The sequence below is a fragment of the Aquarana catesbeiana genome, linkage group LG04 (assembly GCF_042186555.1).
Source record: "Aquarana catesbeiana isolate 2022-GZ linkage group LG04, ASM4218655v1, whole genome shotgun sequence".
Lineage (NCBI taxonomy): Eukaryota > Metazoa > Chordata > Amphibia > Anura > Ranidae > Aquarana > Aquarana catesbeiana.
Window position 1 is genome coordinate 296,796,281 of NC_133327.1, and position 25,509 is coordinate 296,821,789.

The window sequence follows — 25,509 nt, forward strand, 5'->3', positions numbered from 1 at the left end:
TGAGCACGGCAGCTGATTCATTTGAATGGGTTGCTGTGCCTGTGTTTCATGCAGGAAAAAGGATCCTGCACCATTTTAAACTGCAGCTGGAGAGATATCACATGGTGCTTTTCCACCATGAGATTTCTCGCAACCAAAAACATGCCGTGGTTTCATATGCGTGGGGGTGCCATTAAGAATGAATGTAAGCCCCACACATCTGCTGCAGAGCACCAAGGTTTGGCTGCAGGTAGTTGCAGGTGTGAGAACAGGTGCAATTTACACACTGTCCCGTACCCACAACCACCCGCACAAGTGTGAACCTTGCCTAAGAAGGTGTAGACGTAGAAAATATAAGTTGCGCTAAATATGAAGAGATCACAAATCAAGTGACATATGGTGCAAATAAATAAATAAACAGTGAACGTACAAAAATTCATAAACACAAAATATAAGTGGGAACCCGGTAAGTTCTGATAAGGGTTCCCACTTATAGAGTGTGTTCTTCTCTTCAGATTGGGATCCTTTCCTCCATCCCCCCCCACCTCTCCTCCCCTGTTGGTGAAGGTGGATAACCCTTGGAACTTTGTACCTCAACGGATTTTTCCTTCTTATTCATTTTATTATCTCAAAGGACTTTTTTTCATTTATTTTTCATAAATTTTTTGATTTTTTTATATATTCATTAACTTTGTTTCCTATCACTCATTATTACATTTTTTTATATGTACACATGTATTTTGTGTTTATGAATTTTTGAACGTTCACTGTTTATTTATTTATTTGCAACATATGTCACTTGATTTGTGATCTCTTCATATTTAGAGCAACATATATTTATTATTTATTTTACTTGCACCATAGAGATAATTGATGGTTTTTGTTGCAGCTAATTTTTAGTTTGTACTTTAACGCTGTATTAACTTGTTTTACACTGAAGATGACAGAAGAACTGTATTGATGTGAGGTTTAAGTGATAGGACAGAACCAAATATTACCCTTTAAACAACAAATTTAGGAAGCTGAGATGTTAGCAACACACAATTGTTGCTTTAGACATGCAAGCAGACTGATTTGTTGGAAAAGTTCTGTATAATATGCATTACATTTGATATAAAAGGTAAGCCTGCTGCTGGATAGCCAGGAACATGCTGTAATGACAAAATAAGTTTGGAACTGAACCATCTACATTTAAGTCATATGGAATCCAGATGAGCTAAAAATCTTTGACAAAAAATCAGTACAGACCTAAGGGCAGAACTGCCTATTTACAGTGTGGAGTCCCATAGTAATAACAGATTAGCAATTCAGTTCCACTCTAGATCTCAGAGAATTGTTGCTACCCAAATGTCTGACCAACCAAGCAAAGCTGCTATTCATTCAGCTCCCTCCACCTCCCAAGTTGAACTGGTAAAAAAAGTCCTATACTGTACATAGAATGTGGAGGTCAGAGACTGATAAACCAAGGAGCAGTCATAACTTATATTGTTAAAAGGATCCCATTTGCTGCTGGATTCCTTCACCAATTCCATTTCTTGATAAATTGGGGGTCTTTTGTTTTAACTTAATTAAAAGCTTATGCATTATAAATGTATGACTCCCAATTTATCAAAACTAGACATAATGTGAGGCAATGTGAGAGGGCAATATATTTCTTTGACTTTTAGAAATCTTTCCAAGTCCTTGAATGCCTCAAGTCATTGAATGCCAAAGTTCTTCCATAGCAGAACCCATTACTTAATTTAAGAAACATGTGATTTTTCACTGTGTTCAAAATAATAGTTCATTGGAAGTCTGTTTAATTCTTAATAACCAGAAGCACACACTGAGATTGAACTAATGGAAATCAATTTAATGCTTACTGTAGGTTTGCATATAATCTAGGTGCACATATTTCAACAATTTAAATACTTTGTTAAGCAATAAATCTATTAAATGCCTCCTGACGTTTTTTTTTTAAATTAAATCTTTACTAAAAAAACTGGTTGATTTAAATGTTGATGCTAATGTAGTGTATAGTAAAAGCCAAATTAGGGATGTAGAGCTAGCATGGTAAAATCACCTTGTGCTAATAAATGGAATGGAAGCATTTCAGCATGAAAGCAGTGCACAGTATGCACATCTTCCACAATAATCAAAGTGATCTGTAGTTGACTAAATAGAACCCATTTTAAGATTAGGGCAAAATACATTTTTAATATGCTAATAACATTAATCAAATTGTTTTTACTGGAGTAGTGTAATGTTCAACTGGAGTTTCCTGGAGTACAAAGTATGGCTAGAGAAAGCTTTTTTCAGTGTTCTGGCAGAATACACCTACAACAACCTCTGGATGAGAACTATTTTTGCATGGCAGACTTGTAGAATGCCTTTCATGGCCTTTAATAGAACACAAACCATTGGATGGTACAGTTTATATAATATATAATACAAGTATAGCTACTTAAGCCAATGGTCCTTACAAAATGTATTTACATAACTGCCTCCAAAAGAGAAATTACTTCTGGTTACATTCTATTTTTTATGGCAGGCCTGTAAAGGAAACCTGTACTGAGATAAAAATCTGGGTTGCCATTGCTGATTTTGTGCCTTGTTAGCAACAAAAAAACAGACCAAATTTTCCTGGTTCTTTAAAGCATAGGTGATGCATTGATGTGGAACTTTGACTAAAAATCATAGTTTCAGAATATCAGTTAAATACATCATACATATGTCCTCCTTTACTATTACTATTGCAACCATCCCCTAGGTGCCAATTTTAAATCCCCCCCTGTATATCATGTCAGCAGCTGAATCTAGGTAATTAATAATTATGTCCTTGTGCTATATGAATTGAACAAATTTACCAAACAAAGGGGTCCTTGGTATATAGCGATAGATAAGAATTGCCTGGCTTTCACTGATTTTAGTATCTTCAGAAATGTTAACCTAAAACAAGCATGCAGAGAAGACAGAGTGGAGTCAGAAATCCTTATTTTCATACTTATTTACACGTAAAAAAAAATAAAAAAAATGTTTTGCTTGAAAATTACCTAGAACCCCCAAACAATATATTTTATAAAGCAGAGGCCCCAGAGAATAAATTGGTGGGGTTTGCAATTTTTTATGCCACACAGTATTTGCCCAACGTTTTTTTAAACGCAATTTTCGGGGAAAAAATGATCTTTTTTTTTATTTTAATGCAAAAAAGCACAATACCTAACCCAATTTTTTGTAAAATATAAAATACGATGTTACGCCGAGTAAATAGATACCAAATGTCATGCTTTGACCACTTCAGCCCCGGAAGGATTTACCCCCTTAATTACCAGGCCATTTTTTGCGATACGGCACTGTGTCGCTTTAACTGACAATTGAGCAGGCGTGCGACTTTGTACCCAAACAAAATTGATGTTCTTTTTTTTCCTACAAATAGAGCTTTATTTTGGTGGTATTTTTTGCGCTATAAACAAAAAAAAGTGTGACAGTTTTGAAAAAAAATAAAAAATCTTTTACTTTTTGCTATAATACACATCCAAAAAAAATTTAAAAAATAGAATTTTTTCATCAGTTTAGACAAATATGTATTCTGCTACATATTTTTGGTAAAAAAAGTCCCAATAAGCGTATATTAATTGGTTTGTGCAAAAGTTATAGAATCTACAAAATAGGGGATAGATTTAGGGACTTTTATTTTTTTTATTGTTTTTACTGGTGTAGCACGCCCCCCTAGAGGACTGCTTAGAATTACCTGCTCATCTGCACGACCATGACCTGGTGAACTTTCCAACCCACCTGACACTCTGGGTTCAGACATCCTGGTATCACTGTGTGGCAATAATCAAACAACTCAATGTATTTAGGTTCTATGAATATTTTACTTGAACCAATAAATGGGAAGTTGTCACAAGAGAGGTAATAAAACTGCTGAGTTCTGAGCAACAGCGCCAACTCAGAAAAACAGTTCTTCTAAAAGACACGAGACAATATTTTAAGAATGAAAGTACTATTTACATATATGTACACTTCCTTTAGATGTAATGTTATCCCCTAGACAAATGTTTCAGTTAACTGCTTATACTGCCACACTAATATTGATGGAACCTGGCCAGGCTACACAATATCCTAGTAAGGGAGAGTGGGTCTAGAGAAGAGTAATATAGGGGCCTTTATATAAGTAATGGCAATAACGTTCACATTGCAGATCTGATATTCTTCACCGGCTGGTCGGTCCCTCAGGCCATGGGTTGGAAGTAAGACTCTGCGTGGTAGGCCGCGACCTCTCTCTCCCTGTTGCACAGAGAGGTCCGTCTTGCATCAGGCCCAGGAGGAATAGACCTTCCGCTACTTTTATAGCTACTCCCAGCATACCTCAGATGGCAGCAACGATCCCTGGGATATGCAGTCCTGGCACACAATAGTGCAAAGCAATTATCTGGCAGGGGAACTATTCATCTCACAATCCTTTTATTTGGCACACAGATATGATGTCACTGGATACATTGATCACTAGAGGGACAGGCAATTCCTCAAAATGCTAGGAGATACGAAGCTTTATGTTTGTAGTCCGTATTGCTACACTGGTAATGGCCGCAATCTGTGATTTTTAGCGGGACTGAAACACTGCGGCGGAGAAATCTGACCCTAAGTGACACTTTTTGGGGACCATTGACACCAATACAGTGACCAGTGCTAAACAAATGCACTGATCAATGTATAAATGACACTGGCCAGGAAGGGGTTAACACTAGGGGGCAATCAAGGGTTTACTGTGTTCCCTGGTGTGTTCTAACTGTGTGGGGGTTGGGCTCACTGGGACAGCACAGAGATCGCTGTTCCTGATCACTAGGAACAGCAGATCTCCATGTTGTCTCCTGTCAGACCTGGGATCCGCCTTGTTTAAATAGGCAGATCCCCGTTCTGCCTCTCTTTACCTCGAACGCGGGTGGCCGCTCCCCCCAGCGTGCAGCGCTCACACTATCACATGCACGGAACGACGTACAGGTATGTCAGTTTGCGCAGCCAAGCCACCTTGTCGTGGTATATATGTGGAAGGTGCAAGTAGTTAAAATTGCGCACACCCATGGCGACAAACTACATATATTTTACCATCTATAAATGACCTTTTTAAAAGCCTTTATAGGTTACCACTTTAGATTTACAGAGGAGCTATAGAATTACTAGAATGCTAGAATTACTGACCATGATCTGACAATTGCAGCCATACCTCATATGTGTGAGGCGATCGCTGTTTGCGTCCATGCAGGACCAACGCGCGCGTTCGCCTTTGCACACTAGCACAGGAGGACGAGGGCATTTTGATTTTTTTTTTATTAGTATGTCTATATGACCCCAAATCCCTCCTCTGCCCTTGAAAGCATTAAAAACACCAAAATCAGTGTTTTTGAATACTTTTAATTTTTTTAAAATGGCGCTGTTGACATCCGTGTAAATTGGGAGTGATGTCACGTCATTGCTTCCGGGTTACCATAGCGGAGACCCAATCAAAGCTGATCCTGGCTTTGTTTGGGTGTTCGACTAGCCAGCGAATGTGCCGGCTGGTAGCTCAGGTCTCCCAATGGGATGGGAGAGCCTGAGCAAGCCATGGGAGGCGGGGGCGTTCTCTCCCACTTTGTGTAATAGCAATAAAATCAAGCAGCTATTTAGCCACTCTGATTGCTATTACAAGAGAGCTGACTATCAACTCTAAAAAATGTATGCAGTTGCAGGCATTACCCCGGTAGAACCACTTAGTCTAATGACGTACTAGGTGACTCTGTTGCTATTTTAAAAAAATACTTTTTTTTCTGCAAAAAAAATAATCCTTACCTGTTCCTTCTCCGATCTTTCATCTTTCACCCATCTCTTGAATAGCTATAAACTTAGCTATATAAGAATAGCTGAAGAACATTTGCTCTTGGCTGTGTCAGGCGCCAGGTTCCAGTCTGCGCTCTCTGGTTCTATCCACTGTCCTTATGTTGCTACTATTGTGTCCTGTAGTGGTATAAGAGGGCAGCGAATGGAACCACAGAGCATAGAGGGGCTGAGGTATTCAACACTCCAGAAAGTTTTGGATGCTGAACATTCTTCAGAAAACATGCCTTAAAAAAGTAAAGGTCAACATCATCAGTAATGGAGCAGGTAAGTATTAATTATTTTCTTTGATGGGAGAACGTTTTTTTAATCACTTGCCTACCGTGCACTTACACCCCCTTCCTGCCCAAGCCATTTATCACCTTTTCAGCGCTGTTACATTTTGAATGACAATTGCGCGGTCGTGCTACACTGTACCCAAACACATTTTTTATCATTTTCTTCACACAAATAGAGCTTTCTTTTGTTGGTATTTAAACACTGCTGGGTTTTTTATTTTTTACAAAAAAAATTCCAAAAATTTTGAAAAAAAATGGAAAATTGTATCATACTTACCGTAATTTTCCTTTCCTGACGCCAATCCATGGCAGCATACTAGTGATAGGCTCTGCCTTTCTCCCTTCCCTCAGGACCAATGAAATAGCATAAATTAAAGGCCAGTTAGGCCCCGCCTCATTCTTCATAATTAGCTAGATACTGAAACGCACAAGGGTAGGTCCGTATGCTGCCATGGCATCAGGAAAGGAAAATTACAGTAAGTATGATACAATTTTCCGTTTTCCTGACGCCACCATGGCAGCATACTAGTGATACATATCCTAGCTGACAGGGTGGGTTCTACTTAACAAACCAAAATAATTATTTTATATATATAATATATATATATATATATATATTCAAATGGGACAGAAGACTGAACAGTCATTCCTCCGAAGCCCACTGATGACAAGGCACCCAGATCTATTCGGTAAAGGTTGAAAAGGTATGCTGGGAAAAGCATGCCACTTTCCTGTAGAATGAATCCATAGATGCTTTCAACTGGACCGCCTATGAGGCCTCAACCCCTCTGGAAGAGGATGCATCCTGCCACTGAAGAAGGCTCATGACCCATTTCCCATCTGCACAACCAATCTTGCTAAAGTCCAGGAGGCAACCTGTCTTGCCTGATGAATTCCATCTGGAACAGTGAAAGACTTATCATATGAACTGAAAAGAGCAATTGTGGACAGAAACTTCTTTCAAGCTCTGGGAATGACCAATTTGTGTGGTTTTCTTGCTTGAACGTCTGGAAAGTTAGGCAATGGACAGATGATTGATAGATGGAGGGCTGTCGCTACCTCTGATATAAGCTGAACTACGAGATGCAGCTGTACCCCTGTAACAAAAGCAATATGCTTTTCTGAAGCTCTAAGGTCCTGAAACTCAAACCGACTTCTGTTTGACGATTTGCGCTAAATACTGGTTAGTAAGCAATGTCAAACCGAACACTGCCCTGTTGGAGTAAACAGTTGAAATAAACCCCAACAGCATTGAAAGATTTTAATTGTGAAAGATTCTCTCTCGCAGTTGACGAAACCTCCTGACTGTCTTCAAACTTTTGCAAGCTAAAGGGCCTTTGGCCAAATTAAATGTTGTTCTTGCTGACACCTGCAACCTCAAAAGAGTATAGGGTAAGGTTCATGTCCAATCTGACCTACAAGAAGACCAGAACAGCTGCCACCAGAGGTGCAATAAGAATAATATCTTGCCATGCAAAATAGAAAAAAACACAAGTTTGTTCCAGATCTTGGCATAGAGGCTGTTAGTAGAGTGCCTTTTGCACCCCCCAAAGTAGAGCTCACTCTTGGAGCAACTCTGGAGCAATCTAGGTTCTGCGGCTTCCCCTTCCCGCCATTATGCTTGCATCTCTGGTCTGAGCATGTGTGAAGGGGAATCAACTTCTGTATTCTGAAGTAGATAGCCAAGAAGCACCAAGACTCCTATGGTCAGAATGAAGGGGTGGTCGTGACTACCATGCTCATTCTTGACAGCTTCCAGAGGAATTTCATTAAGAGAGAAGTTGGGGAAAAACATATACAGTAGGCTTGATTGCAGTTTCATGGAGAAACTCAGCTTCTGTTCTCTGCTTTGGGGAGCAGAAACCGAGTCAGACCTCTTCTTAAATTGGCATTTGCTGTGAGAAGCAAAGAAGCCTGTCTGTGGTAGGCCACCTGTAGAAAGCCTCCCCCTCATGCTCTGGCAAGCTTGCATGATGGACAGTATGTCCAGTATGTTCCAGTCCCCTAGGAGGTAAATTGCTTCTGGAATTTGCTAGTGATCTTCCTACCCAGACATTCTGGGTTCTACATCTCTCAATAGCATATTACCGCAAGATCCTCCCTGGAGCTGAAAATACGCAATTGCTGTCCTGTTGCTCAACCACAAGATGACTGGTCACCCTTGATTCTGTGTAGCAAGGTCAAGGTGATAAAAAAAAGGCTGCCTGACCTTCCAGCACTTTCGAGACTACCTTCCTTGGCTAGCAATCTCCGCTTGCCTTGACCGACAGACCCTCGCAGTGCGCCTTCCCCGCTGTCTTGCCGATATGATTCATTACATTGATGTAGTCAGATGGTTTGTGACATCCTCAACGTCTTTCCATCACTGCGGACCGCTATACATACTGCGTGACACTGACCATAGCTGCGCCGGATCCTGTTTCCTCCATTGTAGTTGAAACTAGCACCAGTGCCCATGCACCCAAGGAATCATCGGTATGAATGACAACATTACGGCCAGGAGGCTGAGACACCTAGAAGTCGTCCAGGAAGTAGAGGCATCTAATCTCAGAATTCTCCTTATGACCGTCACCGTCCTTTTCTGATGGAAGCAAAACAGAGGAACCAGCAGAGCCCCCACAGGCACTTTAACTGTTGGAAAGCAAAAGTTGGCCTTTTTTTTTTTTTTATGTAGAAAGAAATGACGCCCAGGTAGTGGCGAATCTGGAGACCCTGTTCTCCAAGAGGAACTGACACGGCACTGAAGCCTCTGTGAATATTCTTAGAGATATTCATAGGCTATAAAAAACCAAAAAAAACTGCGTTGTAATAAATATAATGATAATAATAATGATATGAAAATTAAACATACAGATAGCGGTGAAGAACAATCAGCATGCTAAATTAATAACATATTGCACTCAATGATAAATGATAAATACACATATATGTGCTACTGGTGTCACATCAGTACACTGAATAAGTGGCAAAGTTCAAAGATGTGGTAGAAACCGAAAAAAAAAGGGCCCTGGTATCTCTCAGTAGAATCCCAGTGAGAAACGAAATACACCATGCAGAGTGAACCTCCACCAACAATCAAAATGCGCTTACCAGATGGGAAGCGCAAATAGACTCAACTAGAACAACTTCCAGGTAGGGCTGCCGAATATTGGGGACAATCCTCTGGATACCCTTGTGTATGATGAGTGTGTAGACCAGACCCTGGTAAGCTATCTTCATATGGCATGGCTCCAACCACTCAGCAACCCGAGCAAGGACATAAGAATGGAGGGAGGACAACCATAGCATAAATCTGGTACAAAAAGTTTATTTTTGGCCAGGCACCAGGTTGAGACTATTGCTGCTTCCGCAGTGAAATTTGCCGATACATCTTGGCCGGGTCCCAAGATATCAGCCCTAAGGATTTCCTCCCCAACCATATCCTGGGAGCAGAAACCCAAAGTACCCATCACCAAGGTAAGGGCCTCTGTTGAGTGGCAGGCCCTTCCCAGCCGCCACCCTATTGGACAACAGCCGGTCCCACTGTAGGCCTGGATTTCAGCGATGCTATATCCGCCTTGAATTAAACCAGTTTCCTAATGGAAAAGTGATTGCTCATTGAAAGGGTAAATATAGGGGCGGAGCTAGCCGGAGTCCAAGATGGACGTGTAAGAGCAGAGCTCCAACACCAGCGGGAACAACGCGGCTCACAGCACCTTGCCTGGGACCGATACCAAGCCCAAACCACGGCGTTCCGGTCCGCAAGATTCCGGGGAACACACCGATACCATGACCAGGAGAAAAAAGGAAGGGAATCGGCCGATGAGACTGACGGAGTTTTACTCCTATGAGGCCAGGCAAGATGGCGCCGGCCCAGCATCCACGCCGACATCCGCGGCTAATAACAACAGCAAACAGATGAAATCCCAAAAAAGAAGCAGCCCTCCTAAAGACTCAAGGTCTCCCCCAGCTACCCCATCAACAGGGAGCCCAGAGAAGTCCAGATTCAAGGCGGATGCCATGGATGACAGCACTGAGGTGAGCTCTCCCCCTGACTCAGGTGATGATACCAGGGAGCTACCTGACTCCATTGATTCATTCCCTACAAACGGCCAGCCTGTCATAGACACTATGTTAAAAGAAATGTTAGTATCACTGAGAGGATCGCTACATTCAGACATGATCTCCTGTATGCACAAATTCAGCACTGAGATCAAATCAGTAACTAACAAAGTGACCCATATAGAACATAAAATGGGGGAATACGCCACAACAATAAATAACCTGGTAGATGCAAATGAAGCTAGAGATGAAGATTTAGAAGGGATCAAAGCCAAAATGGCGGACATTGAGGACAGATCCAGAAGAAATAATATGAAGATCAGAGGGGTCCCAGAAACAGTTAAACAACAAGATTTGAGGGACTATGCCACCCAGCTATTTACAGCCATCCTACCAGATCTAACAACATTAGACCTCACAGTGGACAGGATTCACAGGTTACCTAAACCCGCCTACCTAGGGGATGATGTACCGAGGGACGTGATCCTGCACCTACACTTCTATCAAACTAAGGAAAGAATAATGGCGGCTGCAAGACAGAAGGAAGCGATTCCATCGCCATACTCAAACCTGCAATTCTACGCAGACTTATCACAATACACGCTTCAAAAAAGGAGAAATATGACAACCCTAACTAAAGCACTCAGAAACCATAAGATTGGGTACAGATGGGGATTCCCAACCAAATTGATCGTAACCAAAGAAGGTAAGGAGTATGTGATGGACTCCCTAGCTAAAGGCATGGCATTACTCAGCGCCTGGGGGATAATCTCAGACAAACAGTCACCCTCTAGGGCAAGAAGCCCCAACACAAGCCCGGGTCCAGAATGGCGTACGGTCGATCGCAGGAATGCCCGCACTCACCACTAATACCAGCATGGGCAAATCACATTACCAACGACCCGCGTTGGAGTACACATTTCCGTTCCGTTAAGTTTGTTTAAACTTATTACCCACAAGTTAATACCTGAGTGACTCAGAGTCACACTTTAACGAACTTACTAGTTGGCACGTAGCCACGAATGTTGAACCTCGGTTCCTACAAGTTTTTTTTTGTTTTTCTCTTCTTTTTTCCTTTTTTTTCTCTTCTCACCCTGACAGTCCAGACCATTGCTTCACACCGGGGAGGATGTCGCATCAATCAAGAACAGACATCTATAGAAAATCTCCAAGCCCAGCAAAAAACCAACATCCAGGTCAGGCATCTAAGTGAAGTAAGTGCAACTTATATTATAAACCATTCACACCATCACATAAACCGAATACATGGCAGTGAATTTCCTGACCATTAATGCAAAGGGACTAAACCACCCGGCCAAGCGAAAGTCCTTATGGAAGGAAGCGATACAAAAAAACAGCGACATTCTATGCGCACAAGAAACCCACTTTCATATTGACTCACCACCTAAATGCTCCCATCCGAGATTCCCCCATATTTTCTGCGCAAACGCAAAGAACAAAACGAAGGGGGTGATGATAGCAATTAAGGACACTATCACATTCATCCTACATAAGATCTTACTGGATCCACATGGCCGCTACATAATTATGGTGTGTGACATTAACTCTGAAACTTTCACTTTGGCAAACATTTATGCCCCAAATGCAGGGCAAACCAAATTCCTGCACTCAGTCCTCAAGAAAATTGAACAGATACGCCAAGGAGCAACAGTGATATGCGGAGACTTCAACATGGTGCCTGACTCTGTTCTGGACTCAACATCCAATCCTAAAAGATCTCCACCAACCCTACAACCAATACTTCGCAAGTATTCATTGTATGATGCATGGAGATGCCTCAACGCTAATGAAAGAGACTACTCTTTTTTTTCCCACTGCCATAAATCTTACAGTAGAATAGATTTATTTCTGGTTGATAAGCGATTGCTGTTTAAATGTAGAAATGCTAAAATACATAGTATGACTTGGTCGGATCATGCCCCAGTGGAACTACAAGTGGGGAAACCTTCTACAATTAAAAGCACTTACATATGGAGAGCCAACCCCAGGCTGTTCCAGCATGGCCCGACCAAGCTGCACATAGAGCAGCAGATGAAGGAATTTTTTTCACTTAATAAGGGGTCGGTCTCAGATCCATTCACCTTGTGGAATACCCACAAGGCATTTGTAAGGGGGGTGTTGATGCAACAAGAGGCGAGGTTAAGGAGGATGAGGCAACAGCGGACAACGAAAATCATAAACCAAATTGAAATTTTAGAGAAGCAAAATATGACACTTATCTCTCAAGAATTAATAGACCAACTAAATACGCTTCGTACAGAGCTTAGGCTAACTCTATTGGAGGACTTCGAAAAGGCCTCCAGGAAGCTAAAATTGACATACTACACTAGTGGTAATAGAGCAGGGAAACTACTTGCCAATCAATTAAAAGGTCACAGACATAAAACACACATACCATATATCACCCATCCAAAAACACAAATCAAACACCAACATCCACAAGAAATAGCCGATGCCTTTAGTCACTATTACGGCTCCCTATATAATCTTAAAAATGACTCCACAATACCGCAACCTAATATAGAAAATATAGAAACATTCCTACAAACTATACATTTACCTAAACTCACCGCAGAACACCTTCATACATTGAACTCCCCTATAACAGAATCGGAAGTCAGTCTTACCATTCAGTTACTACCTATAAACAAGTCCCCCGGTCCAGATGGCTTCTCAGGGGAGTACTATAAGGCATTTAGTAGTATACTAACCCCACATATGACAGAGATGTTCGGTGCTGCTGTTGCCTCCTCGTCATTCCCTCAGGAGATGTTGAAAGCAACCATAATAGCATTACCTAAACCAGGGAAGGCTCCTGATTCCCCACAGAATTTCAGACCTATCTCCCTATTAAATATGGATATTAAGACTTATGCAAAACTACTAGCGAATAGGTTGATGCACATTCTTCCTGAAATTATTCACATAGATCAATCAGGATTCACAAAGGGCAGGCAAACTTCAGATGCCACTAGAAGACTGATCAACGTAATCCATATTGCGGACAGATGTAGAACGCCTTCTCTGCTCCTCGCTTTGGACGCAGAGAAGGCGTTTGATAGAATTCATTGGCAGTTTCTCTCCCGGGTATTAACAAAATTTGGGTTTGAGGGTACAGTATACTCTGCCATTATGGCCCTATACACTCATCCATCAGCACAAGTACTCGTAGCAGGAGCGCTTTCTGCCCCGTTCCAGATTACTAACGGGACGAGACAGGGGTGCCCCCTTTCCCCCCTGATCTTTAACTTATTAATAGAACCATTGGCAACCCACCTACGAACACACCAAAACATCTCCGGGGTACAGATAGGCTAAAGAAACCATATTATCAGCCTATTCGCAGATGACATCATACTGATGCTCACAAATGCAGAAACCTCCCTACCATCAGTCCACAAAGCCCTACAAACATTCAATAGAGTATCGTATTATAAAGTAAACGAATCTAAGTCCTATATCTTAAACCTAGGAATAACACCACAGGTTAGTCATAAACTAGAACAAAATTTCCCATACATATGGAAAAAAGAGGGAATAAAATACTTGGGCATTATACTAACTCCTAAATCTGGAGATCTATTGTCAGCCAATTACACCCCCTTTCTGAAACAACTTCCCGACAAACTAAAAAAACTAGCTAAAACTGAACTCTCGTGGCTGGGCAGACTTGCAGCTTTCAAGATGCAAATTCTACCACAGATACTCTACCTATTTAGGTCCCTCCCAATCTCATTATCAAACTCTTTCTTTAAGTCCCTTCAACCTATAATAAACAGATACATATGGCAAGGGAAGAAAGCAAGATGTGCTTTCACCAAGCTAATAAAACATAGGACAGCAGGAGGAGTGGGACATGTACACATGCAGGACTATTACTTTGCAACCATACTAGCGCAAACAAGAAATTGGATGACACCGGAGACGGATCTGTCTACATTGTGGGCAGAGACAGAAAAAATCCAAATAAAAAATAAATCATTGAAAGACTTTCTCATGACAGCCCATATGAACTTCTCCCTAGATGCAAAGCTATCCCCAACCATACTAGCAACGATAAGAGCGTGGGGTTACCTTAGAAATCATTCAGATTGGACGGGAGCGGTGGCCCCACTCAAGCTTCAGATTTCCGCACTCAGCCATATCATTCCAGATATTAACTTAAAGATATGGAAGATGAAGGGTATACAACATATTGAAGATCTAGTAGAGGGCAATTCCATCAAAGCATTCAACACGTTACAGGAGGAATTTGGCATACCACACACAGAATATTACAAATATACACAGATCACTCAACTCCTGAAAAAACACCCCAACATATTTACCAACCTGCCAACAAAGATACTCCAATTTCTATCACAAACCACAACGAAATTAAAAGGGATATCAACCCTTTATTTGGGTCTCCAAGAAAAAAAGGTTTGCACAAAATCCCCAAACATAATAGCTTGGGAAACAGAAATGGGACAATGTTACCCGGCAAAAAAATGGGAAATAACTTTTAACAATATATACAACTCCACTAAAAGCACCAACCTAAGGGAAATGCAGCAAAAAATATTCCATAAGTGGTACCTCACACCCAGTCGTATATCTAAAATCTATCACAACTCCTCTCCTGAATGTTGGAGACTATGTGGGGAGTGCGGTACGTTATCCCACATACTATGGAACTGCCCCAAAATAAAACCACTATGGAGGCAAATAGAAAGTTTAATAAGAAATTTTTCGCAACAAACCCCACCTTTAAGCTTATCAATGGCAATACTATCAATGAACCTAGATTCAATTCCAAACCAATTCAGAACAATAATCTCACACATATTGTTGGTAACCAGGCTTACAATTCTTAGACACTGGAAGGAAATAGAACCCCCATCCATATCAGAAGTAATAACCACAGTCCACAATTACGGTACATATGAAGTTTTACACGCATCAGCTATGGGGAATTATGAGAAGGTATCCAAACTATGGGCTCCATGGAACTCATGGTACTCAAGGCGATTGATTTACTGAGAGTAAGAATAAGTTGAATTGAACCATCTACCTAGGGGAAGCAATGAGTCTGTTGGGTCAAGTTTTATTTGATTACTTGTTTTTTTTTTTTTTTTTGTTAATTTTATTTCTCTTCCTTATTTTTCTATAAGTTACCTTAAATAAATATTAAGTCCAGAGGTACTCTATCTATAAAGGTACAAGAAAATACTAACTTACCAATACAATCAGTCAGGTATTTGTAACCGCTAAAAGCACTAACAGTAAGATGAAGCAAACGTGGCCTTAAGTCGGAGGATGCGACCATAATGAGAGATCGCTCAATCCAAAGATGGAGAGGCCATGAATACATACCACAACAGGAATATTACATATACTTAACATAACGTAAGATACAGTTATTGAAACGAGAAAAATGTGTAGAATGTTATAGTACTATGAAAAGAAAATCAACAATACACAATTGTATGTATCATACCTTGTACAATGTTCAATAAAAAAATATTTAAAAAAAAAAAAAAAGAAAGGGTAAATATGACTTTGTCTTTTAACCCATGTAATGGTCTGCATGACTGCCTGGATACACAGTTCTCCAAAGAAAAACTGACACCAAGTAGCTCCAGATCTTCCTCTGGTGCAAGGGAGCTAAAATCATTTGCAGGCTGCGCCCCCTCCTCAGGAGTACTGAGAGGATGAGTGATCCATTAGGCAAGTTGTTCTGCTACTGGATAGACCCACAACAAGGGGGCTGGCTAGCTAGAGTAATTACAGTGAGTTTAAAACAGAAGTTTTGTGCCACCTTATAAGTAATAAGGACATTCAGTATTACCTGTCAGCTGCAAACTTCAACCAGGCCGACTTTACTCACCAGCCTCCTGGGCATAGGCACTGTGTCACAGGTCCTGCAGGACTCTTGTTGGGGTGCTGGGTCTGGGAAAGAAGAGCTAAGAAGTTTTCCTTGGAACCTCTCTCCTGAGTGGGAGCGGCATCCGAGCTACACTTCTCTGAAGAACGTCCGCCTTTCTATGGCCTCTGGCTCTTACCTTTGAGAGCGTGGGCACGCGGAGCTGAAGCAAATCAAAGCAATCCCCATGAGAGGGCACTCTTTTCCTGAAAACTTATCGACACGGTGGTCCCCACCTAAGTGTTGAGGGTCTTTTGTATGGGTGGTGACTTCTGCTCGAACCATGAAGAAATGGGACGACCAGCTGAGAGACGGACAGCCGCAGAAAGACAGAGAAGAGGAAAAATAGATAAGGCAACAGCGACTTCACTTCTCCCTCTATTAATGTATATCTAAATATATACATACACATATATACATCTGCACACTCTTTCCTTTTCTTTTTTTTTTTTTTTTATTAAACAATATGCATGCATATATAAATACATGCACATACCGCTCCATATAACACCCCCCCACATACATACATGCATACATACATACATACCAACCAACATAAGAACACACACATATATACACAAATATATACATGAACATATATACATACTGCAGAGGGTAAGCCTGGGGAAGGGTTAAGAAGAGGTTAATCGAAGAGGGCAGGTATTTCCCCTTCAGACCTGCTAATTGTCAGCTGGGCTGAAAGACTCAGAGAGGAGCTGTTTGAGTAGGACGGAGAGACACAGCAGCATGCTGTGTGAAAATGTCCATTGCTGGATGGTGTGCTGGGTGAGCTTAACCACATAAAGACTGTAGCTCTGATTGGAGCCATGAACTATTACCTGTAAGCCTGTGTGCTGCTGAACTGTGAGCTGTACCTGTGTGCACAACCATGTGACAAGACAAGTCTGTCTTATCTTATGTTTATTTTGCCATTTTGCTGAATAAAGCCACTTTTGTTTTAATGGGCTGTCTCTGAGGCAGCTATCCACCCCTCTGATCCCCTACAATACACATATATACATATCCATATCCATATATATATATATATATATATATATATATATACACATACCTACCTGCCCCAAACCTATACATACACAACCTACAAACATAAGCTATACTTACAGCCGGCCTAGGACAGCAAAGGACAGAGAACCTATCTAGGGGGAGTAATGTACCCAGACCAGTGCCACTGCAGGAGGAAAAGGACAGGAGGTGCAGAAAATGAGAAAATGACAGGAGACAAAGGCAAAGGTAAGAAGGATGCAAAGCTGGCCTCCCCAAACCCAACAAGCTTTGCAGACACCAACCTTAAAGGGAGATTTCATTCCTAAAGAGGAAAAACTGCTCAGCTCCATCGAGACCCACAGAAGGAGCTCCCAAGCTACTCTGGCGCTTTTAGCAGCCTGATACTGGGACTTCGTACTGGGAGAGGCTTAACCCAGCCGGCAGCTGCCTGGAGACAGAGGGGGGAACATAGTACTGCTTACTCTTCACTGGTGCGTGGAGGTATGAGGGCAAAAAGAAGAATCGGGTGGGGCCTAACTGGCCTTTAATTTATGCTATTTCATTGGTCCTGAGGGAAGGGAGAAAGGCAGAGCCTATCACTAGTATGCTGCCATGGTGGCGTCAGGAAAAATGTTTTTCACTTTTTTTCTGTCAGTAAATTTTGTAACTAAGTAATTTTTCTCCTTCACTGATGTGCGCTGATGAGGCGGCACTGATGGGCACTGATAGGCTGAACTGGTGGGCATTGATGAGGTGGCTCTAATGGGCACTTATGGGCACTGAGGAGGCGGCACTTATGGGCACTGATTAGGTGGCACTGATGAGGAGGCACTAATATGCCACACTTATTGGTACTGATATGTGGCACTGATATGTGGCACTGATGAGCACTGTTAGGCGGCACTGATGGGCACTGTTAGGCAGCACTGGTGGGCACTAAAAGGCAACACTAGTGTGCACTAATAGGCAGCACTGGTGGGCACTGATAGGTGGCATGGATAGGCAGTACTGATGGGCACTGATGGGCATTAATCGGTGGCACTGATGGGTGACACTGATGGGCATTGATTGACAGCAGTGATGGGCATTGATGGGCAGCACTGACAGGCAGCACTGATTGCCAGCACTGACTGGCATTGCTAATGGGCACTGATTGGTGGCACTTGTGGGCAGTGGTGGGCACTGATTGCTGCCACTGGTGGGCACTGTTCGCTGGCATTGGTGGGCATTGGTGGGCACTGATTTATGACACTGTTTTTCACTATTGTAATCAGGGCACTGATGATCAGTACCCTGATTACATTCCTAAATGTCCCCCTGCGTGGAGATGCTGGTGATCAGCTCTCCTCGCCACACACTCTGTCAGTGTGAGGCGAGGAGCACCGGTTACCAGCACTTCCTTGTTTACATGTGACGGGCTGTGATTGGACACAGCCGATCACATGTGTAAAGAGCTGCGGACGTGGCTCTTTCCACAGATCGGGGTCGCGCCGTGTCCTAGCCCCCGCAGGTGTGCAAGAGAGGCTGTTCTGGGACTCCGTCATATGGCATCGTCCCAGAACAAGGGCCGCACTGCTCCGCCATCATTTGACGGTGGGCAGGCGGCAACCAGTTAAATATTGTGTATATCGACAGAATTGCTTTAAAGCAGTAAGACAGTTTATGTGGCAATATTATGAATATATCTGTGCTGTGCATACATTTAATGAACTCCCATTGTAAAACAAGGCAATTTTTGTTTTGCTGCCTTTCTAATGGTTATATGGCCAGTGTAAACGATCTTACCTAATGTAAACAGAAATCATTTCATTTTATCTTGCTGAGAAAGTATCTAACACAAACAGAATTTAAAAAGAAAAAAAATAGCAGTACCCTTTATGAGCAGATATAGAGTAAAAAAAATGAAGACCAACCTTGTAGACTAAGTTTGGCATCTTTCCCTTTATTGCTGCATTGCAATGCCATTCATATTGCAGACATATGGAATGGGATTAAAGCAGACCGGCAGGTGCATTGGGAAACCTGCCAAAAGAGTTTTAGAAAAGTATGCATTCATTGTCACCTTGAATTTACCATGATAAAGTTTGCCAGAAAACGTGTGAACAGCTCCTCAACAGATAAAATAACATGAGGTGCTTCCTACAGGGTAACAATAAAAATAGCCCAGGAATTTTCCTACTTGGCAATGTGCTAATTTGGTACCATTCATCTTATGTCAAAACGTCATTACAGATGACACTTTTGTGAGTAATGTTCCCTCAATAAAAACATCTTCCTCTGATCACAGAACATTTAGGAGTCAATTAATGCTGGAGCTACAGGAGATTATTTAACTAGAAAATGAGGCATGCATAGTTATTTCTAACATTGAAGGAATCTTTCATTAAATTGTTTTAAGATAGTTTATTCTTTTACTCCCATTTATGACCAGACAGAGTGACATTTTCATTAGAGTTCTTTAAAACATAATTGTATTCCTATGAAATTACTTCTGTGTCAGGTGTGTGGAAAGAATTCCTCATGGACATTTGGTCTAGAGCTCCATAGTCTAATAGGGAGGTTATTTATCACTAAACAGATGCAACATATAGGGGTGGGTTTACTAAAGGCACTTAGACTGTGCACTTTGCAAGGGCATTTGAATTCTGTAAGAGCAGTTGCTCCAGAACTAAGTAAAGAAGGGAAGCTCTGCTGACTTCTATCATCCAATCATGCGCAAGAAAAATTTATCATTTTTTTTATTTTGCTTGCATGTGATTGTGTATTCTTTGCAAATTGAAGCTTCCCCTTATTTACTAAGCTCTCACAGGCCTATAGGATCAATACACTGTAATTTGGGACTGGGATATGTGAAGTTGGGTCCTAAGTGGAGAATGAATCACCATTTGGAAGTCAGGACCATACACAATATTCCTTAGCACCAAAGGATTGTGTGCAGCCCTAAACCAAGGCAGAGGGGAGGCACAGCATTACTGGAATATAAAAATATCAGCTGACAGAGGGATCCTATATTGGTAACTTCAAGTACTTCAGCTGCTATTAAAACTGTGGCCCATGACTCTGATTATTCCCAATGGGCATCTGAGTGTTATACTTGAATACTTGATTACAAACTCAACAAGTTAAAATAATTTTTAAAATTAAGAAAACCTTTAAAAACAGCAAGTAAGTAATTTGTGGCGGCAGAAAGATTTCTTTTTTTTGCATTGCCTCCTGAAAAATCATGGACATTGGACAATCTTTTCAGTTAGGTGTACAAAAATGCAAAGTTGACAATGCCAGCACAAGATGCATTGAGATAAATGTACCTAACAAATCACAATTATTTTTTTTTGGTTATTTCTTTTTTTAGAATGCATGACACAGTTGGCGCAGTAGCAATTGATAATGAAGGCAATGTTGCCTGTGCCACATCAACTGGAGGAATAACAAATAAAATGGTTGGACGTGTTGGAGACTGCCCAATCATAGGTATGTAAATATGTGCATGCAAACTTTTCCTCTGTACAGTACACTCCTCTGCCTTATTTTGTGAGGAACACTGGGGTTAATTTACTAAAGCTGGGGAGTGCAAAATCTGTTGCAACTGTGTGTAGAAACCAGTCGGCTTCCAGGTTTTTCTTTTTCAAAGCTTAATTGGACAAGCTGAAGTTAGAATCTGATTGGCTACCATGCAAAGCTGCACCAGATTTTGCATGCTCTAGTTTCAGTACCCCATTGCCTTCATTTGCTGGGCATTGGCCCTATATGTCAGAGCAGAACTGTAGCATGGTTGAAAGACTGGCGCTGCCCCATCTTTAACCGCCTCCCACCTGCCGTATAGACAAATGATGGTAGAGCAGGGCGGCTCTCATTCAGGAATGCCATCATATGATGGCACCCAGTCTCGCCGCGATGCATGCCCACGGGACCACGGCTCTTTACCCATGTGATCATCTGTGTCCAATCACAGCCAATCACATGTAAACAAGAAGATGCCGTTTATTGACTCTCCTCGCCTCACACTGACAGAGTGTGAGGAGAGGAGAGCCGATCAGAGGCATCTCCTCACAGGGGAGACTTGTATAGGTAATCAGGGCACAATATGGAGGCTTACCAGAACGTTTGAACCCAAAAGAACCTATGTTTAATTGGTCAAACAAGCTTGTGTAGTGGAACAACCACTACCAGTATGGAATCCTCTGGGAGCTGTACCAAGAACCCACGACCGTCCATAAACTAGTGTATCACATAAAGATGATGGCCTGTTATACATGGATACCTCTCCATGTGTTCAGATTAAGAGCTTTTAAGTGCCCATCAGTGCCTGCCCATCAGTGCCGTCCATTAGTGCCCATCAGTGTAGCCCATCTGTGCCAAACTATCATTGTGCATAAGTCCCGCCTAGCAGTGCCCATCAGTGCCACCTATCAGGGCTGCCTATTAGTGCCCTTCAGTGCCACCTATCAGTCCTCATCAGGGCTGCATATCAGTGCCACCTATCAGTGTCCATCAGTGCTGCATATTAGTGCCTCCTCATCAGCGCCATCTCATCAGTGCCCTTCAGTACCGCCTCATCAGTGCCCATCAGTGCAGCCTCATCAGCGCACATCAGTGAAGAAGAAAAATTACTTATTTACAAAATTTTCTGACAGAAATTAAGAAAAGTTTTTTAGCAAAAAATAAAAAACCCAGTGGTGATTAAATACCACCAAAAGAAAGCTTTATTTGTGGGAAGTAAATGATAAAAAATTGGTACAGCGTTGCATGACCGCACAATTGTCATTCAAAGTGTGACAGCACTGAAAGCTGAAAATTGGCCTGGGCAGGAAGGGGATGAAAGTGCCCAGTATTAAGGTGGATAAAGGGGTAGCTCTGGCCTTCAATGTAGGATTTTCAAGTACACCTGAAGGTCAGGGGAGATGTACTTCTGCTGTTGTTATTAACCATGATGCTTGCATTGGGCACAGAACCTAAGAACACAAGGTGCACCACTGGCAAATACCAAGAGAAAATTAGTGGATTGAGTCTGAGGTTCTCCATGAGCTGAAGACTTGGCAACCAACATGCTGGACATTTATTTTGCTGTTTGAAACCACATTGAAAACTTTTCTGTGCTGATCCTTCATGTTGGAATGTTCTATCCTGTCCATTTACATGAGCTTCTCAAACTGTAGTTTACTGTAATTACAAAGCTTTTGTGCCTGAACACTCTCCCGGCCCTCAAACTAGTAAACAATACATAGTGAAGTTGCACATTTTCTTATGTGTTTTGTTCTATTTATTTGGCTAGCTTGACTCATTCTGAAAGTTCTGTATGGTAAAATACATAGTCACCAATAAATTCATAATCAACAACTTTGTGAAGAGATTCATGTCATTCCTGTATTTCTTTGCTTATTGTATCCATTTCTGCAAAGAATAATAAAAACCATTACAAATGGGTGACATAAAAATATTTATTATATTGGTCCACAATAATTTTGTTATCTCTGTTATTTCTCTATTATTTCACAGTGCAGTACAAGAGGAATATTATGTAGAAAATGTCAACACCACTACTACGCAATTGTTAATAAAACTATTATGATTACTGATGATGATGATGATAATATTATTATTATTATTATTATTAATAATAATAATAATAATATAATAATAATAATATGAATTTCCAATATCACAAAAGTTTTGACTATAGATTCTAAGGAGAGAGGACTTCATTTTAGTTGTTTTTGCACTAGACGAGCATATTTATATTGGATTCTGGCATTTGGCAAAGACCACTAGTGCCTTGTAAATACTTCATTTAATCTCCATATTTAAAAACTTGATTACTGCCAAAATGCTTTGACTATTAAATTCAGCTGCTGCCAAACATAGAAGGGTTCTGGAAAAGCATCAAAACAAAAATGATGTCCGCAAGTACTTTATTTATTTATTTTATTGCTGTCTGCTACCTCAAAATATGTTCTGTCAACAGATGCCAATGTATATCTCTGTCATTTCCAATAAATTTTGCAGCATTTTATATTTTCACACTATTTATTTGACTTTGGATTTTTTTTTTGTCACTTGCACAGTTGTTTGTTACATGTGCACAAAATATTGAGAAATACTTAAAAAAATTGCCAGATATAATCTTCAACTAGCTAATTATGTATGTCATTAGTATATACAGTACTGAATTAAAGTGCACACTGTACTAGGTAATCAGTTTATGCAAAAGCCAAATAACCTACCAGTCCAATTTGTTGAATTATATGTTAAAACTCTCTCCTTAGCCTCAAGACACTTTCAGACATATTCCTATAAAATAAAAGTGTACTGCAAAGGTGACAAACTGTACCAAATTCAGGTACCCATATCTGTGATACCTCGATTAATCCAGGTTTTTCTATTCAAAACTGGCAAAATCAGGGTATCACTTACCTCTCAGATTTATACCTTAAGGATTTACTTATATCATTTGCTGTGCTAAGATAGGCATTCTCCATCCCTCCCACAGACTAGTTTAAGTATATACAAATAACACACTGTCTTCTACGTAACCCACGTCTACAAATTTATGTTCATGAAAAAATATGGAAATACCTTTCCAGCACCTCCATGCATACTAAATGTATATCACTATTTTACAGCCTATTAGACGCCAAATACACCTTCACTAAACTACCCCCAAAGATAAAATGGGAAAGAGATATTGGTAGATCTTTCAGCCCTTCTCAATGGTCCATAGCACTGGTATCTGGCTACAAAGCAATCCGCGCTTCCAACCTTTGGGAACTGATATTTAAAGTAAGCCTCAGATGGTACATCACCCCAAACCAAACGCACACCCATAAACCCATCTGTAGCACCTACCTGTTGGAGGAACTGTGGGGAGATAGGCAATCTCCTGCACATTCTATTTGGGTGTAACAAAATAATGGCATTCTGGGCAGACATTTTTGCACTCATTGGCACAGTTATCAAAACCCCAAAAACTCCATCACCACAACTTGCCTTATTAAACATAGGAATTGAACAATTACCCCTCCAGCTTCGATGTGTGATCACTCACATCCTGTTATCTGCAAGACTCACCATTACCAGACATTGGAAAACTGCGGATCCATTACTACTAGATGAGGTGATATCTTCAGTTCACACACATGGTTCTTATGAAGGCATGTTCGCTTCTTCGGAAAATAGACTACCTTCCATCAACAAAATGTGGACCCCATGGTTTGAATGGTTTCAAAGTAACAACTGCTTTTAGTTCTATTGTAACAATGTATAACGGTACTACGCAATACCTAAGTTCGCTTATGTGAGCGATTTATATGTTATGTTAATCATGACAACTCTGCTTGAGTAATAATATGTATGTTCAATGGCAACCATAGCCACTCTACCTTACATGCTACTTTTACTTTTGTACTCTGATAAAATTCAATAAATACTTATTGAACAAAAAAAAATAAAAGTGTTAAATTAGTCACAACAGATCAAGAGTACTTTGCAAACATGTGGTCATCAGGCGCACAGCTGGTTATCCCTTTGCTCATACCTAGTCTAAGGGGTCGATTTATAAAATATGTGACATTCACAAAAACATTTGCTGCTGAATATTTCAGGTGCTCGTTTTAAATTATTGTGATTATTTCATTTGCAATTATTTGTTTGTGAATGTCACATTTACTGCTTTATAAATATGTTGTTTTTGTGTTTGCTATGAAATAGTGAGAGTTGTAAATTAATATGCCAAGTTACTAATAACCGATTGGTTGTTATTTAGAATTTAAATCCACATCCTAAGAGCACTATAAGGCTTATTTAAAAGTACAGTGGTATCGACACCCTACACTTTGCAGGAAATTGCTCCTTATTACTCCACAATGTTACGAGCAGTGCTCTCTGATTCCTTCTGTATTGAATTGTATTTTAACTGTACTGTCTGCCCTAACGTTGTAAAGCGCTGTGCAAACTGTTGGCACTATATAAATCCTATATAATATTATAATAATGTTCCCCCTGTTAAATTTTATTTATGTAACGCAAAGCATGGTGTGGAGCCAGAGGTGTCTATCAATTTGTTCTCAGCATAATGCTACAGAGAAAACTCCCAGATGGGAGGAAAGTCCTGTTATAAGACCTGTCAGTCATGTAATAGGCTTGTAGCTGCAGGCATCATTCAGATATCCCCAGTCAAAGTCCAGGACGTCGTATGACGTACCTTGGGTGAAAAGTGGTTAAAGCCCAACTGTGGAATTTTCATCCTGACTGCCAGACAATCCCCGCCCAAAGCCCCTCCCAATTTATATTTTTTTATACCTACTTTTTTCCAGATTTCTAGAAGCTGGCTGCATGATAAGAAGGGTCCTCTTCTTCCAAATCTCTTCTCAGAGGATGGCCTGTAATAAATCATGCAAAGATTGAATGATGTTGTCAAGCCTCTCTGCA

The 25,509-nt window shown here is 40.9% G+C and overlaps 1 protein-coding gene across 2 annotated transcripts in view; it reads left to right on the forward strand.

Annotated features, from left to right (window-relative positions):
- LOC141140011 (isoaspartyl peptidase/L-asparaginase-like) overlaps positions 1-25,509 on the forward strand; it is a 185,396-nt gene that overhangs the window by 150,981 nt on the left and 8,906 nt on the right. For both annotated transcript variants that reach the window (XM_073626720.1, XM_073626721.1), the window contains exon 5: positions 20,438-20,556. In XM_073626720.1, the coding sequence (XP_073482821.1) occupies positions 20,438-20,556 (119 nt within the window). The remainder of the gene's footprint in view (positions 1-20,437; positions 20,557-25,509) is intronic.